The sequence below is a fragment of the Thunnus albacares genome, chromosome 22, assembly GCF_914725855.1.
Source record: "Thunnus albacares chromosome 22, fThuAlb1.1, whole genome shotgun sequence".
NCBI classification, from domain to species: domain Eukaryota; kingdom Metazoa; phylum Chordata; class Actinopteri; order Scombriformes; family Scombridae; genus Thunnus; species Thunnus albacares.
Genome location: NC_058127.1, coordinates 26,503,454 through 26,517,778, shown reverse-complemented (window position 1 = coordinate 26,517,778; position 14,325 = coordinate 26,503,454). Strand labels below are relative to the sequence as shown.

Sequence of the window (14,325 nt, the reverse complement as noted above, 5' to 3'; positions counted from 1 at the left end):
GAAAACTAAGATGGGTTTTTATTTGTTATCTGCATGGTTTAAGAGGGAAAATGTTTGAATACAATATACAACAAATAATACAATAATACAAAATAACATGAAGGCATCCTTTAATTTATATCCTAAAAGGGTGTTCATTTTCAATTACAGTAAAATTCCATTAATATTCCATTAATGTATTCCAAATTTGAGGTGAGCCCCTGAATTTGCCCTCTCTGGAATCTGTTTATTCATTGGTGAATACACTGAACATGTTTTATTTATAGTAACATAACTTTATTTATATATCATGTAAAGACAAGCTGAGAAGTGTAAAGTGTGGCTGCGGGCTTTCACACAGTATCACTTTCATGTTTGCAAACCATAAAAAAGGCTAATTTTTCTGCTGTATTTGTGCATGAAATGTGAAACCATATTTTTTACAGCCTTGAATTGTTCTGTAATAATATTTTAAGTGATTATCACTAAAGATTTGTAAGTTTTTATAAGCGCTTGTCATTTTTCTTGTAATTTGGGTTCCTGGCACTGTTAAATACTAAATGATAAGTTAGACTTATAACTGAGTTAATATGAAAATGAATTAAATGGTGGCTGTAATGTTGACTTTGTAAATTGTAAGTAGTTTTTACCACTTACCTTTAATCCATGTAGAAAACCCATTATAACCACTTCATATATTACAATCCATCACTGTATGTATTAAATGAGTACAAATTTGGGTTTGTGATCATTTGATTAATTGATTGATATAAACTGAATGGAAAGGATGTCAAGATGATTTCTGCATTTTAACCTAAGTGGTAACACTTTCCTTTGAGACCCCTATATTTAGCATTTATAAGCTGCATATAAACATTTAATAAATGGTTTATAACACACTATAATGTACTTATGAGATATGAGGACATTATAATAAACTTTACATAAAAAACATTACATAATCACAATAAACATTTCCATGTTTATTATAATTACAATTTGAAGACATATTTTATATTATTACAACTGTGTTTTACTACTTTTTAAACTGTTAAGTTTAATAAACAGTCTATGTTCTGCTTACACAGGGATATAAACAGAGACAAGCAGCACCTGGCGCCTTAAAACATAAAAAAAAAGATAAAGTATTAGTGGTAAGGGATGTATATAGTGTTCAGTCAACATCACACATAGATAAAATATTAAGAAGAGAATCATGTGGTCATATAATGACACCATGTTTTGACCACTGAACGTTTACTTTTGGCTTCTATAAACACCAACTGACAGAGGTGAGATATATTACAGAACGACTTACATTTACTACATGATATCATGAGTGCATTCACGAACTCGGAGATTTATCGTAGTATTATAGAAGTAGCCTATTTAAAAAAAAAAATCTTGTACCCGTTTTGCTGTGTCTGCTGGTTTTCTCCGCCATGTCCTGGTGCTGCTGGCCGTCAGTGGAGGTCTGTCTCCGGTACTCGCGGCTCCCGCTGTCTCTGTCCGACCTGGCTGACATTTCCCCGCACAGGCTGATCAGTCAACAGTTCACATCACATGCCTCTTCGGCGGTGTGGCTACAAAACTTCTTCTCTTCCAGCAGAGGAGGACAGGAGTGTCAAGCTCACCGCAGCAAACCCCGGTTCATTCTTTCAAAATAGCTGTGTTGTTGTTGACCTGTGGGGTGTTGCTACATGACGAACTCCTCTGTAGATTTATAGATTTATCCAGATCAATTATCTATTAGGATTACGGTCAGAATAAAGAGGGATATCTATGAAGATATATAGATATTATAAAACAATTTACAGCTTTTTCCAGGAGGAGTTTGAACAGATTGTTGAGTTTCATATTTGAATAAACTCAGGAACAATAATTATAAACTATATTATAATTATCAACTGTAATGTTTTCATTTCTGAATATTCTTTTAATAATGTTGGTGGCAGTCTAGACTTATTTTTGTTATAATTACAAAAACAGAAGAAATGAATAATATAACTTATTTTTATGTATCAATATTTGTATTTGACCTCAGTTTATTTACTACAGATGATCATACAATATCAACAATACTCTTTTATTTTGGAGTTACATTTGCTTGATTTCCTGTACTGCTCTGGTTAGCTTGACTGAGATGTTCACTGCACTGACAGGCCTATACTGTTCTTAAATGTTTATTCTGTATGCGTTACTCTAGGCTGTATATGTGCACATTAACAGTTTATATCAAGTTCAGTTCTTTCTTTTTTTTTTTTAAAGATTTCAACACTGAACACCTCTTAAATTCACTCTGCAGTTTTCAGGTTAATAATCACTCACTGAACAAATAAACCTCTTTCCAAATCAGTAAATGGGTTGACAGTAGTGTAGTATATCAGGCTGCAGAGGCCCATATTTGACTCATTCTCTTACATAAAGAAAGCTCCTAACCAACAGGAGTTATTTCCTAAACAGAAGCAAAGAATCTTCCCTCTTTATAACTTATCAGACACTGTCTTTTACTACTTAAACTCTCTCACACAGTTTTCCTCTCTGTTTGCTTTAGTGTGGGTTTGGTCAGTGTAGTGTTCAGGCTAGTAGCTTTAATCCAGTGTGTGTATGTGTGTGTGTGTGTGTGTGTGTGTGTGTGTGTGTGTGTGTGTGTGTCTGTGTGCGCGTGTTTGTTTTCCCTCAAACATCCCAGGAACAGACTCAGCATTTCCTTTCCTCCGCTCAATTCCTCTGTGAGGAATTTATAACAGCTGCAAACAGACAATCACAGGGAGAGAGAATCACAAGATAGATGACGGCTTGGCACTTAAGTACTACACATTCTGCAAGGTGTCTGAAAAGTCTGGAGTCATATAACACATAACTCTTTTTATTGCACTTTTTCTTCACATAAAGTCAGCTGCCAGATGACTAAGTGGTATAAAGTACAAGAGTTTTTAAGAGTGGGAGTGTGAATCCCTCCTGCCTTAAATTCTTCTTTATGGGTTGTCATTAAAGTCAAGAATTTTAAAACACTGCAATAAAGTTACCTTTCAGCAAATTCACTAGTTGATCATTTACTTAAAGCTGCATCTTCTGAAATTTTTTTAGCCACTTGGGGGCAGTAGAACAAGATGACAACACAATGTTGACCTTATAAGACCTAAAAAGAGAAACATTAACACTGTAGTCAAGTTTGTGTCCACCTCTCTTTCCCCTCTGGTTTGGTCTCTACCAACTCCTGAGGAAAATATATGTCTCTTTAGTTACTAATTGCTCCACTATGTCCAGCTGCTAGTCTCTAACTGTGTCTGTCTGTGATTTGATGCTGGGCAGGAAGTGTACAGTGGCTTTTTAGAGCTTTTTCAGTGAAAACCGCTGCCTGCTGCTGCTGCTGTTAGAAAACAACGTTGATGAAAGAGCAGTTGTGGGCTTTAAAACCGAAACAAGGAGCTAAAAGTGACTTAAAAGCTTAGTGAAGGTTCATCAATGAGTGACACCTTTCACATTACACACAGTTATGCGATCCACCCACAAAATAAAAATATTGATAAGTGCAGCTTTAAAATTGCTGAGGTGTCAGGCCCCCTACATTGATTTGGCCCCCTCAGGCCAAATCAATGTAGTTCACAGTTGTGTTTCAAAACACTAACGGTGAACTGGGAAGAAATTTGTGGCCAGTATTGATTGCTGAAAATAATCGATTATGTCTTTAAATATAACTATTACCTCACTTAATGGATTTTCCCTTTATAAAAGAGATTATAAGTAGTGACTAATGGCTTTATTAGTGGTTAATAAATCTACTAATGCTTTCAAATGCATAAATATAAGCCATTGATAAGAACTATTTTTTGATTGACAGATTGTGAAAAATCCCTCTGAGTGGTTAGACTATTTGAGGACTTATTTCTTTAGAAAATGACTGCAGACGAGTGGACCCAAATCCATTTATTAAGCAGCTTATTAAAGGATAGGTTCACAATTTTTCAGTCAGGTGTCCATATGAACAGTGAAAGAGGTTTTCCTCACTGTAATCATTCATCTTGTTCATATTGGCTATTAAAAGATCTCCTTCAGTGTGCTTTCAATGTAAGTAATGAGGGCCAAAATCTTCATTTTGTGCAAAATGCATTTAAAAGTTGATGTGAAGCTTATATTCAGCTTCAGCAGTCTGAGTTAGTCATATCAAGTGGATATCTGACACATTTACAGTCTTTTTAGCATCAAATTCCCTCTTTGTGTTTCCTCAGACAGTGTTTCCCTGTTTAGCTGTGGTGGAAGTATAGTAAGAAAAAGAGGAACTTTGGCACTGAAAAGACTGTAACGTTGAAAGATATCTACTTGATTTGACTTATTTGGACGCTGAAGCTTCATATTAGCTTCAGATAAACTTTTAAATACATTTTTGCACAGAAGGAGGACTGTGGGTTTTGTCCTCCATCACTTACATTGTAAGTGCATTATGAAGAAATCTTCTAATGGTCAGTATGAACAGGAGGAATGATTACAGCAAGAAATACATGTTTCACGGTTCATTAAGGCTTCGGACTTGGGAAACTGTGAACCTGTCCTTTAAGAGGTGCAGACTTGATTAAAACCCTTAATTAATGACTTGACTACTCACTGCAATCGCTGCAGACTTGATGGCTTATAGAAAGTAAGACAGCTACGAAAATGTATCTGTGGATTACCAACATTTGTAACTGCATTATAACCAAATAGGATACACGCCTTCCAGTTGTAGTTTTCATTACCTGGCAACCACGTTTTAGTTCTTATTTATGACTTATAACTCATCTATAAAACGTATCAAGTAAATTATGTATGAACTGTTAATAAAGCCATTAGTTAATTGTGATAAATCCGTTATAAAGGGTGCCTTACTAGAATGTAGTACCATATAATTATCATAAGTCGTTTCTTGCTGAATACTTTAGAGGGCGCTATGTACAAAAGCTGCTCTAAACTCTGCCGAATTTAGCCATTATTGCAACTCTGTTGAGCGTTTCCTGAAATCTGTTATGTCTATTGATAACAACGACTGTTTTTTCATGTCTTGCTTCAAAAAGAAAACTGTATTTGACATCTTCTATGTCCAGGCAGTTGTTCGACATGATAATGCTTTTGTTTTGAAGGCTGACTACTTTTATATCCGGTAGTACTCTCTAACGCTGACAAACTTATCTAGCTGTTACTGTCTTTGAGCATCACCCAAACATTAGCCTGCTGAGTAGCTTCTAGCTAGCAAAACTCTTCTGAGAACAGCTCATTAGCCGAGCTAATCTATGAGTCGCAAAAGAAATCACAATTTCGCTGACACAAACCTGTCTCCTGAACTCCACGGCGCCTTCATGGAGCCTCCTGGGTCAGCGAACCGAGCCGACGCCGATTTCCTGGAGCTGGAGCCTGACGAGGAGCTGCTCTGTTCGGTCAGCGACATCACCGAGCACCTCGGCAGAAACATCACTGTGGTGCTGGAGACAGCGCTGTCTGAGATCCGCAAAATGGTCAGCATTAGGGTACGAGTGCTGAAAATGGAGCTACGCGAGAAAACCGAAGAAATTGAGGTGTTAAAGGCGAGACTGGACACGGTCCAGAGGGACGGTAGGGACCCTTTCACCGGCGTTACCAGCATGGAGCCGTCTTCAGAGGCTGGCTTCAGGAAGCCAGACCTCAGCTCCGGCACCAAACACAACAGCGCTGACCCCCGGAGAGCCAAAGCTGTCATGCCCGGAGTGAAGAAGGAGAACATAGATGCTATTTGTGACTATCTCATGAAAGATAAGAACTCGAGGGGGTGTGCAGATATGGACGGAGACCAGAGCAGCCAAGCCAGCGGCGACAGGGAGGCTCGCCAAGAGCCAGATCCGCACTCCCTCAACCTGTGGCCGGACAGCGGGATGGCTGGCTCCGGGCCTGGACACGGAGACTCCGAGTCCACCACAGACGACATCTTCAGTATGCTCCCCTCTGGCAGCAAACGCATCTATGACTATGAGTGGATAGCACCAATGGAGTATTCCTCAGACCTGAAAGGTAAACACAGAGAGTGAGATAAGGTTTGTATGTATGTATGGAGTTGTTCCTACACAACTGAGGACACTTTTTAAGACATGCACTGTGTGTGTGTGTGTGTGTGTGTGTGTGTGTGTGTGTGTGTGCAAGCCTATTTTCGCTTGCAAAACCCCCCAAAACAAAGAACAAACAAAAATCATAAAAACATTAGGAATAAAAAAAATAAAAATCAAAAAAAGGTAAATCAAAATGATGAGATACTAAGTCAAAATTCTTAACTTTCAGGTTAAAATAACGAGGTAAGTATTTTGCCATTATTTTGATTTAGTGAGGCAAAGTTTTAGATAGTAAGCCTCAATGACGAGGTACAAATGTGCAGCAGACATTGGCTGCGTTGTGGAGCTCCTAGCACACACTGGACATGCTCTCAACAAATCTGTGTTGTAGGCTGACGTACACAAGCTGCCATCACTATGGTGACACCTGCCCAAGAGATCATGTAGAACCTGTAACATCTTGAAATTATAGTCATCAAATGCCATTAAAATTAAGGCTATAATATATATAATTTAAACTTTTCAACAAACTATAGTCCAGTTTTAACAGACTGCTGTTCTATGTTCTCTGTTATCAGCAGCTCCAACAACAAAGTGACACTTTGGGAAAAAAAAAGTAAAATCCACAAGCCTCTGCTCTATGAAATCAGTTTTACACTTAGAAATCTCCATTAAAATCTCATGTTTCCATCACATTCTGAGCAGTAAATATGGACCAACCAGGGACCACCAAAGGCCTTGTTTACACCTGGTATTAACATGTGTTTCCACATGTGTCCCCACTTGTGATGGGATCTCACTTTCCCGCTCTATATGCAAATAAACACAGACATCATTTCTGTTTTCAAAGACCGGACCCGGAGTCTGCTCCGTCCAAAGCTGTAGTAAATATTCGGGATATATAAATATATATATATACATAGAGAGAGAGAGAGTTATATGCAGCGATCTCCCCGCAGCTGTGTCTCTCCATTGAGAGACGCTGTGCACATTTACATACAAGACACAGCAGCGTAACTTCATTGATTATTTAAATCTCGGACACGCCGACAGGATCTAATGTTGATTAATGTTTCGTGTTCTTCTACACATCCAGTAGGTCAGCTGTTACACACACAGTCCAGTCCAGTTGATACTGTTTGGAGTAAAGCAGCCGTCCTGATAAATCCTGAGCTCCGTTATAGCTCAGCAACATGGCAAAACTAAAAATTGTAGTTATCAGCTTGACAGGACAGAGGAAACTATCCAGCAACGTTTAGCTTCTGAAATATTTTTTTAGACAAACAAGCGAAAAATTAATGGTTTAATTTCTATTCTAATTGCCGATTTGAAGAGGAAAACCGGTTAGGGGAACGGGAAAAACAGGAAAAAACGGGAAGTGGATTACGTTTTTAATCCGCATGAAAAACAAAATAATTTGTTTATCCTGTTATCAAACAAGTTGAACAGCTTTGGATGGAGGGTCCTGTGTCTAGTCTGCCGGAAAATAGAGGACATCAGTTGAATAGGTGGTGGCCCAGGATGCATTGCGTTTACACTACTAAAAGAATGTGGCCACATGCGGCCCAGACCACCTCTGAATGTGGTCTGAGTGATCGGATCTCAATCCGTCCTCAATGCGTCTTGGGTGCGTTCACACCTGTATTTAGAGCTGTCCATTTGTTCTCGGATCACCGGAGACAGATGTTAACAGGTGTAAACAGGGCCAAATACTTTAATGGTCTGCCTACACAAAGCTGATGATGAGCCTTCATAAGCTGGATACTCTTTCAGTTTTCTGAAATTCCACTTTTACCATATCATGTGTTTCAGATTTTTATAAATGGTGCATTTCTTCTGATTACAATGAAAAAAATTGTAAGCTAGCAAAGCATTCCTGCTGGGTTTCATGAGTTACTCCATACATACATACATACATTTTCACATCCAGACTATGGAGGTCAGACAGATGTTTGTGTGATTAACCCAAACATCTCTGATTTTAATGTCAGTGAAAATATGTTCAGTTTGCTACTGCAGTAATGGTGGCGTCATTTGAGAGTGCAGCACATGGAAATATGTCTTCTAGAAGAAGCAGTCAGGGTACAGTAACCAGAATGTGTGGATCATGGAGCAAATAGGAGAAAATTGCTGCTCTTATGCACGTTGATGATGGGAAGTGGGACAGCACTGTATACTGACGAGTAAATGCGCATCGACACGCCCTGATGTGCATTTGGATGCCGCCAGAGTGTGTTGCCCTTGACTCATAATTTTGACTCAAGGGCATGAGTCAATACACAAAGAACAGAGAAGCTAACAATGCACACAGAGGGAGTGTGACTTCATTCTCTGCTCAAGTTGCCTTTACTCCACTATATCCTTACATAGCAAAAAGTTGTTTGCTGACATCCAGTGATGTCAGACTGACCGGAGTTGTAACCTCTGCCATGAGGGAGCGCAAAAATGTTATCAGGACGAAGGGAGGACATTTCTCTTCGTTTTGTGATAACGTTAGTAAAGTTAGACTTGGCTGTCAGCTTCCTGACTCATTTTAAAAAAGAGTTAAGGGGAGAGAGAGCAGCTGTGGTCGAGTGAGATAAAGAGTGAATGAAGAGAGGGAGCACTGGTAGCAAGAAAGCCGGTGAATCAGATCAGTAAAAGGTTATTTTCTGATTGTTTCACAGTGGTTACGTTCTAGAGCACAAATAAACACGCCCACAACCCCCCCACACACCTCAGCTCGACCCTGTGGCTCAACGCCGCACCGCCTGATTCGGTCTGAATACGACCTTAAAGGGGAACTCCAGTGATCTTCCACATCAGCATGTGTTTCCAGGTGTTAGATGTGGAAAAAAGAGGGAGCTGTATGAAATCTTATAATACTACTACTAATATATAATTTCCTTGCTGTTCGTACTTGCTCCTTTATTTATATAAAGTATAATATGAACAGCTCATAAAGTCATACATATGGACTGTCTGCTCTCTCAAAAGTACAAATGTTTGCCTGGAGTTCATGTTTTCTCTTTTATTTGTTCCAAGTCATGAAGGAACCAGAGAGTGACAACACCCCAACTGGTGAGACAGAAGAAGAAGAAGATGATGATGATGAAGACGAGTCATCGAGGAGGGAGGGGGGGGGTGGGCTGGACCAGACACAGGCCCCGCTCTCACATGTCCAGGCCCCTGACTTCTCCATGGAGCCCCAGAGCTCTCCAGGGGAGGGTGGGAGTCCCCTGGAGGGCAGCACAGACAGGCCCGAGGCAGGTGGGTAGGAACGGGAAGAAGGGGAAGAAATAAGGGTTAGAACTACCAAAACAAGACTGAAAGTGTAATAAATTTGAAAGACAGATTGATGGATGTTGGTGTAATGTCATGTGACCATGTAGCCATCAGGGTACCGTTCACAATGGTGCCTTTTTTCGTTGCTTTACTCTCTCTGTAATAACAAAAATGTAGTTTCAGTTGTAAAAAATAAGTTCAAACTTCTCAATTTTAACATTTTTATTTATTTAGAACATTTTGTTGTGTAAAATAAACTAATATATTAATAATAAACCAGGTAAAGTAAGTTGTTCAGGCTACTTGTGGGAGATGTGCTGTTTGCCTGTCGTCTGCACCTCTTCATCAAACATCTCAATGTGGCTGTTTCTACTTGCACTCTTCCTCTCTGCAGTATTTCTAACTGATTCATTGAACAAAGAGCTCTAAATATCTCCAGATTTTGTTGTGTTGAGTTGTTTTTATTGAAAAATAGCACCGCTAACAAAGCTCCGCTAACTCAGTGATGAACACACTTCATTTCCTATAAGTTCTTCACAATAAAAGCTATCTGTTAGTTTGTCAGTGCTGCTGCTGCTACATTTCTTATATTTCAGGAAGTGTTTTCATCAGCGGTAACTTAACACAGCTCCAGTACGGCTGAAAGCGATCAGGAAACAGTAAAATAAGGCTGATATCTGAAAGTACAAACAGGAACACAGGAGAAAAATTTCAAGTGCACGTGTGTTAACTAGAAGGGAACACAACCTGGTGCCCTATTTCAAGGTATTGACGATTGATCAAAGGTGATAGGTACTTGGTAGTACCGACGTAGTTTGGTCGGTACACTTAAAAGTACGAGTTTGGTACCCAACCCTGTTTACAGCTGAGTCAAACCCTCACTCTTTGATCTAATATTCTCTGCCAGCATCTCCCCCTCTGACATCAACTCCTTCCACTTACTTTGGGATCATACATTTTGTAGGAAGACATGCATTTTTTAAGGATTTGAGCCTATTCATATTTTGAAAATATTTCATATCAGCTACACATTTGGCTGAACTAAAAAAAAATATATACTCACTTTTTGATCATTTGAGTTAGCAACGCCAACTAACATGTTTAACTCAATTTAAGATATAAATGTAATGTAATGTAATCATCGAAACTTTGTATGTTGCTTTTCTTGTATGTTTCCTTTTCTCTTTTGCTTTCTTATTTCTTATTTTGAGAAATAGAAACTTTTTTTTTCTTCAAAAGCCATTTCTTTTAATTTAATTAATGTTCCTCACAGCTTTATCCACACAGGACAGGACGTTTACAGGACGTTTCGCCAACTATTTTGATAATTGAGTAATGGTTTTAGTAATTTTTTAATCAAAAATGCCAAAATATTTGCTGGTTTCAGCCTCATATGTGATCATGTCATGCTTTCTTTGTCATACAGTACCAGTCAAATTTTGGACACCTAATCATTCAGGGTTTATTCAGGGTTATTTTCCTCATTGTAGAACAATACTGAAGATATCAAAACTGTAAAATAACATATGCAATTATGTAGTAAACAAAAACATGTTAAACAAACTAAAATATCTTAATATTTTAGATTCCTCAGCCACTGTTTGCTCTAATATTAGCTTTGCACACTCAAGGAATTTTCTCAACCAGCTTCACGGGGTCGTCTTTGATGTCTTCAGTATTGTTCGACATTGTAGAAAATAGTAAAAATAAAGAAAAACGCTTGAATAAGTAGTGTACATGATAGTAAACTGATAAACTTTGGGTTTGGGACTGTTGGACAAACAAAAAAGATATATGAAGACATTTTATAGACATAACAATTAACTAATAATGAAAATAATTGTTAGTTGCAACCCTACACTGAAATTACTTTATTTTTTAATTACAGCAATCAGCTGTTCACAGCTCCCAGTGGCATGATTCCCAAGCCCAAAGAATGTAACAAGCACCAGAAAAACTAGGAAAAGTCTCATAATATACATCCCTGTGCACGATCTTGAACAAAAACACATATTTGGAAAAATACACAAGCAAAAAATACAAAAACATAGGCTGACAATAACACAAGCTGCAGCAAAAGTTTATCCCTCCACCCAGTACTTCTGTGCTTCGTCTGCAATGGTTGCCTGGCAACCCCACAATGACAACAAGTCTCTGCAAAGTCATTACCACCTGGCTGTTGTCTGTCAAGAAATAATTACAGCACATAACTCTATGTAAGGTCAGTCTGTATGACAAACCAAGAAGTTTGCCATAGTTTGAACTTGTGAATGTGCTGTTAGTGACTAATTAAATGTTATATGTTTGTGGTTTCAGGCCAGCAGTTCCCCAGCCACACCTATATCTGCTCTCTGTGTGGAACCTTCTGCCCTGACTCTGTGTTCCTGGAGGAACATGTTAAACTGATACACTCAGACACAACCGGTGCCCAATCTCTGCAGGCACTGCAGTCCACCTCTGCAGCTGCACCCACCATGGGGGACAGCAGCAGTGACTCCAGGAGGGGTGGAGGTGGGCAGAATGAGGGTAGCGCAGGACCAGGGGCTGGTGCGGGCATCAGTCGGCGAGGGGGGCCTGTGAAAAAGGAGATTAAAATCGAGGGCGGGTATGAGTGTGGGGACTGCGGCCGCCATTTTAACTACCTAGGCAACCTGCGGCAGCACCAGCGTATCCACACCGGAGAGAAGCCCTTCATGTGTCCAGAGTGTGGGGAGAGGTTCCGCCATGCAGCCCGGTTAAAAAGCCACAGGCTGGTCCACAGCGGTGCCCAGAGCCCCTTCCCCTGCCCCCAGTGTGGGAAAGGTTTCTCAGTGCTCTCCGGACTTAAGAGACACCAGCGGGTGCACACCGGTGAGAGCCCGTACGCTTGTCCGCAGTGCGGCCGGCGCTTTAAGGAGCTGGGGAACTTGTATACCCACCAGAGGATCCACAGCGGAGCCACACCCTACTGCTGCCAGCAGTGCGGACGCAGCTTCCGCCACCTTGGCACCTACAAGAGCCACCGCTGCACGCCAGCACAGTAATCCGCTACAGCTCACTGACAGCTGACAACCTGACACAAGTCAAAGCGTACGTCAAAAACAGACATGGAGCTCAATCTGAGATGCGTCCTCATCTTGTGGCTGTCTGCTGTCACTGCGGGAGGTGGGCAGGTGAATTGGGGAATGGGGCGGGTTTTCTGAGATTTTGCCCAAGCTTTCCTGTTTTATCACATTCATGATATTTCACCTCCTCTCCACCATCAAGGAAACTATCATCTTAATCTTATAAACGGTAGTTTTGACAAAACAATCTCAACTGAAGGTCTACTTGAAAGGTGAGTGTGGAGGTTTATTCTTGAGCATGGAAACTTTGGAGTTGGAGGTAGTTGTCTTGAGTTGAGATCGTTTGTTAAAAAGCTGTATCAGGCACAACATGGAAATGAGATAAAGCATGCAGACTGTGTTTTTTAGGTCATGTCAAAGTCATCATGAGGGGAGGTGAATCGAGGCCCCAGAGGAAGACCTTCCCCTTTTTATGACTGGATGGGATCGGTGCATAAGCTCATAGAAAAACTTAATGCGTTTTGTATGTTTAGGTCCGTTTTATTTCAATTCACATAGTGTATATTAAAGGATAATTTCTGTTAATTAAAATTTGGCAATCATTTTCTAACTCTAGCCCCAAGAAACACAAGCAGTCAGATGATCAGAAAGGTTGCAAACAAGCCAACAGTTTATTCATCTAAACTTTAATTTTGAGGTCAAACTGAAAGTGAAACACCTGCTAATGATCCCTCATTGAAGAGGAAAACTGTGTGAGGACGTATAGTAAGTACAGAGTTGGTCTGTAAACTGATGGACGTTTACAACAGACAGTTTGGGTGATAATGTTATGCCTTTGTTCTCTCTTCCAAAGGAGTTTGACTAACCTGTCGTCGGTTTGTTTCTAACCTGTCTGATCATCGATTATAACAGATAGACTCGATGGCCAGAGATACAACAATAAAACCCAAGTTGTAACAAACTGTAGTTTTCCTTTAGTGGCTCAAAGGTTTTGGAGCATCCTGGAAGTCATGATTGCACCACACCGGCAACTTCTCATATCAGTCTATACTGGAGTGACTATCTGAAAAACACTTCAGTTCTCTGCAGGTTTTTATATCACTCAGATTGGCTGTGAGGAAAATAGGAAAAAGGAGGAAAACACTCAAGGTTTTACGTGTAATCTTGGAGAGTTGAAGAGAAGATGACATATATGATTTAAAACGGAACCACGGATTGGGAATTTGAGAAAATTCAAGCGCAAGAACTATCTAGAGAAAATAAAGCACTAAAGTCAGTATTTTAGACATGAAGCAGGAGAGACTGAACAAGAACACCTGGTGAAAGTAACAATGAAAGCATTTGAATAGATCTGGGGTCTGCATTATGAGCATATTGTTTTTAAAGACAGATTCAGAGACAGCAGGAGAGGACAGTTAACAAGGTCCTACGCCATACTTGAATCCTACATTTCACTCACAGCTGATTTGCACCTTCACTCGCTGAGCCTCCAGGATGCCCTGTCATATGACCTCACTCTGTGCCGATGGGAGGGACCTGTTAACAGAGTGGTGGGATACTATCACCCACATGTGGACCGTCTGTGCAACTGCAACTAAAATATCTTCTGGGTTTACTTTCATCTTGATGCTGCTTGGTGCTATGTGTAGAGCAGAAAGTTTATCATATCATTTTTAACCAGTGTAATCTACTGTTACAGACTGTATATTGGTCATTTTATATGTTTGCTTGTATGATGACTAAGAATTGTGTGATGACAGAGAAAAAAGAAAATAACATCCAAAATGTCCGGTGTGTTTTCTAAATTAGAAAAAGTGACCCGTGTACTGATTTACTCACGCTTGTGTGTGAAATGACTTCCTGGATCTCAGCGCTGTGTGAAAGACTGTGACAAAAGCAAGAAAATGGCAACTTATCCAAACCTGTGGATGTGACATGCTAACCATTGACAATCTGCTTTCAAATAAACAGTTGTCTGAATATCA

General features: G+C 39.8%; 2 protein-coding genes across 3 annotated transcripts in view; one reads left to right on the top strand and one right to left on the bottom strand.

The window, feature by feature from the left end:
* Positions 1–5,365, bottom strand: part of LOC122973563 (SH3 domain and tetratricopeptide repeat-containing protein 1) — a 27,202-nt gene extending 21,837 nt beyond the window's left edge. Inside the window, exons 1-3 of one of the 2 annotated variants that reach the window (XM_044341194.1) lie at positions 5,286–5,363; positions 3,009–3,121; positions 1,390–2,729 (exon numbers count right to left, since the gene is read on the bottom strand). In XM_044341194.1, the coding sequence (XP_044197129.1) occupies positions 1,390–1,504 (115 nt within the window). In that variant the 5' untranslated portion in view covers positions 1,505–2,729; positions 3,009–3,121; positions 5,286–5,363. Of the gene's footprint in view, positions 1–1,389; positions 2,730–3,008; positions 3,122–5,285 lie in introns of both variants that reach the window. The other variant, XM_044341195.1, reaches the window with a different exon arrangement.
* Positions 4,868–14,325, top strand: znf16l (zinc finger protein 16 like). Its single transcript, XM_044341196.1, has 3 exons — positions 4,868–5,997; positions 9,057–9,281; positions 11,613–14,325. The coding sequence occupies exons 1-3, from the start codon at positions 5,247–5,249 to the stop codon at positions 12,317–12,319; spliced, it is 1,683 nt and encodes a 560-aa protein (XP_044197131.1). The 5' UTR covers positions 4,868–5,246; the 3' UTR covers positions 12,320–14,325.

Bases quoted from the DNA above. Each gene is read 5' to 3' on its own strand.
- znf16l (XM_044341196.1), top strand. From the start codon at position 5,247: ATGAGTCGCAAAAGAAATCACAATTTCGCTGACACAAACCTGTCTCCT. The intron at 5,998-9,056 runs GTAAACACAGAG...ATTTGTTCCAAG, and splicing joins GTATTCCTCAGACCTGAAAG to TCATGAAGGAACCAGAGAGT. The intron at 9,282-11,612 runs GTGGGTAGGAAC...TTGTGGTTTCAG, and splicing joins CACAGACAGGCCCGAGGCAG to GCCAGCAGTTCCCCAGCCAC.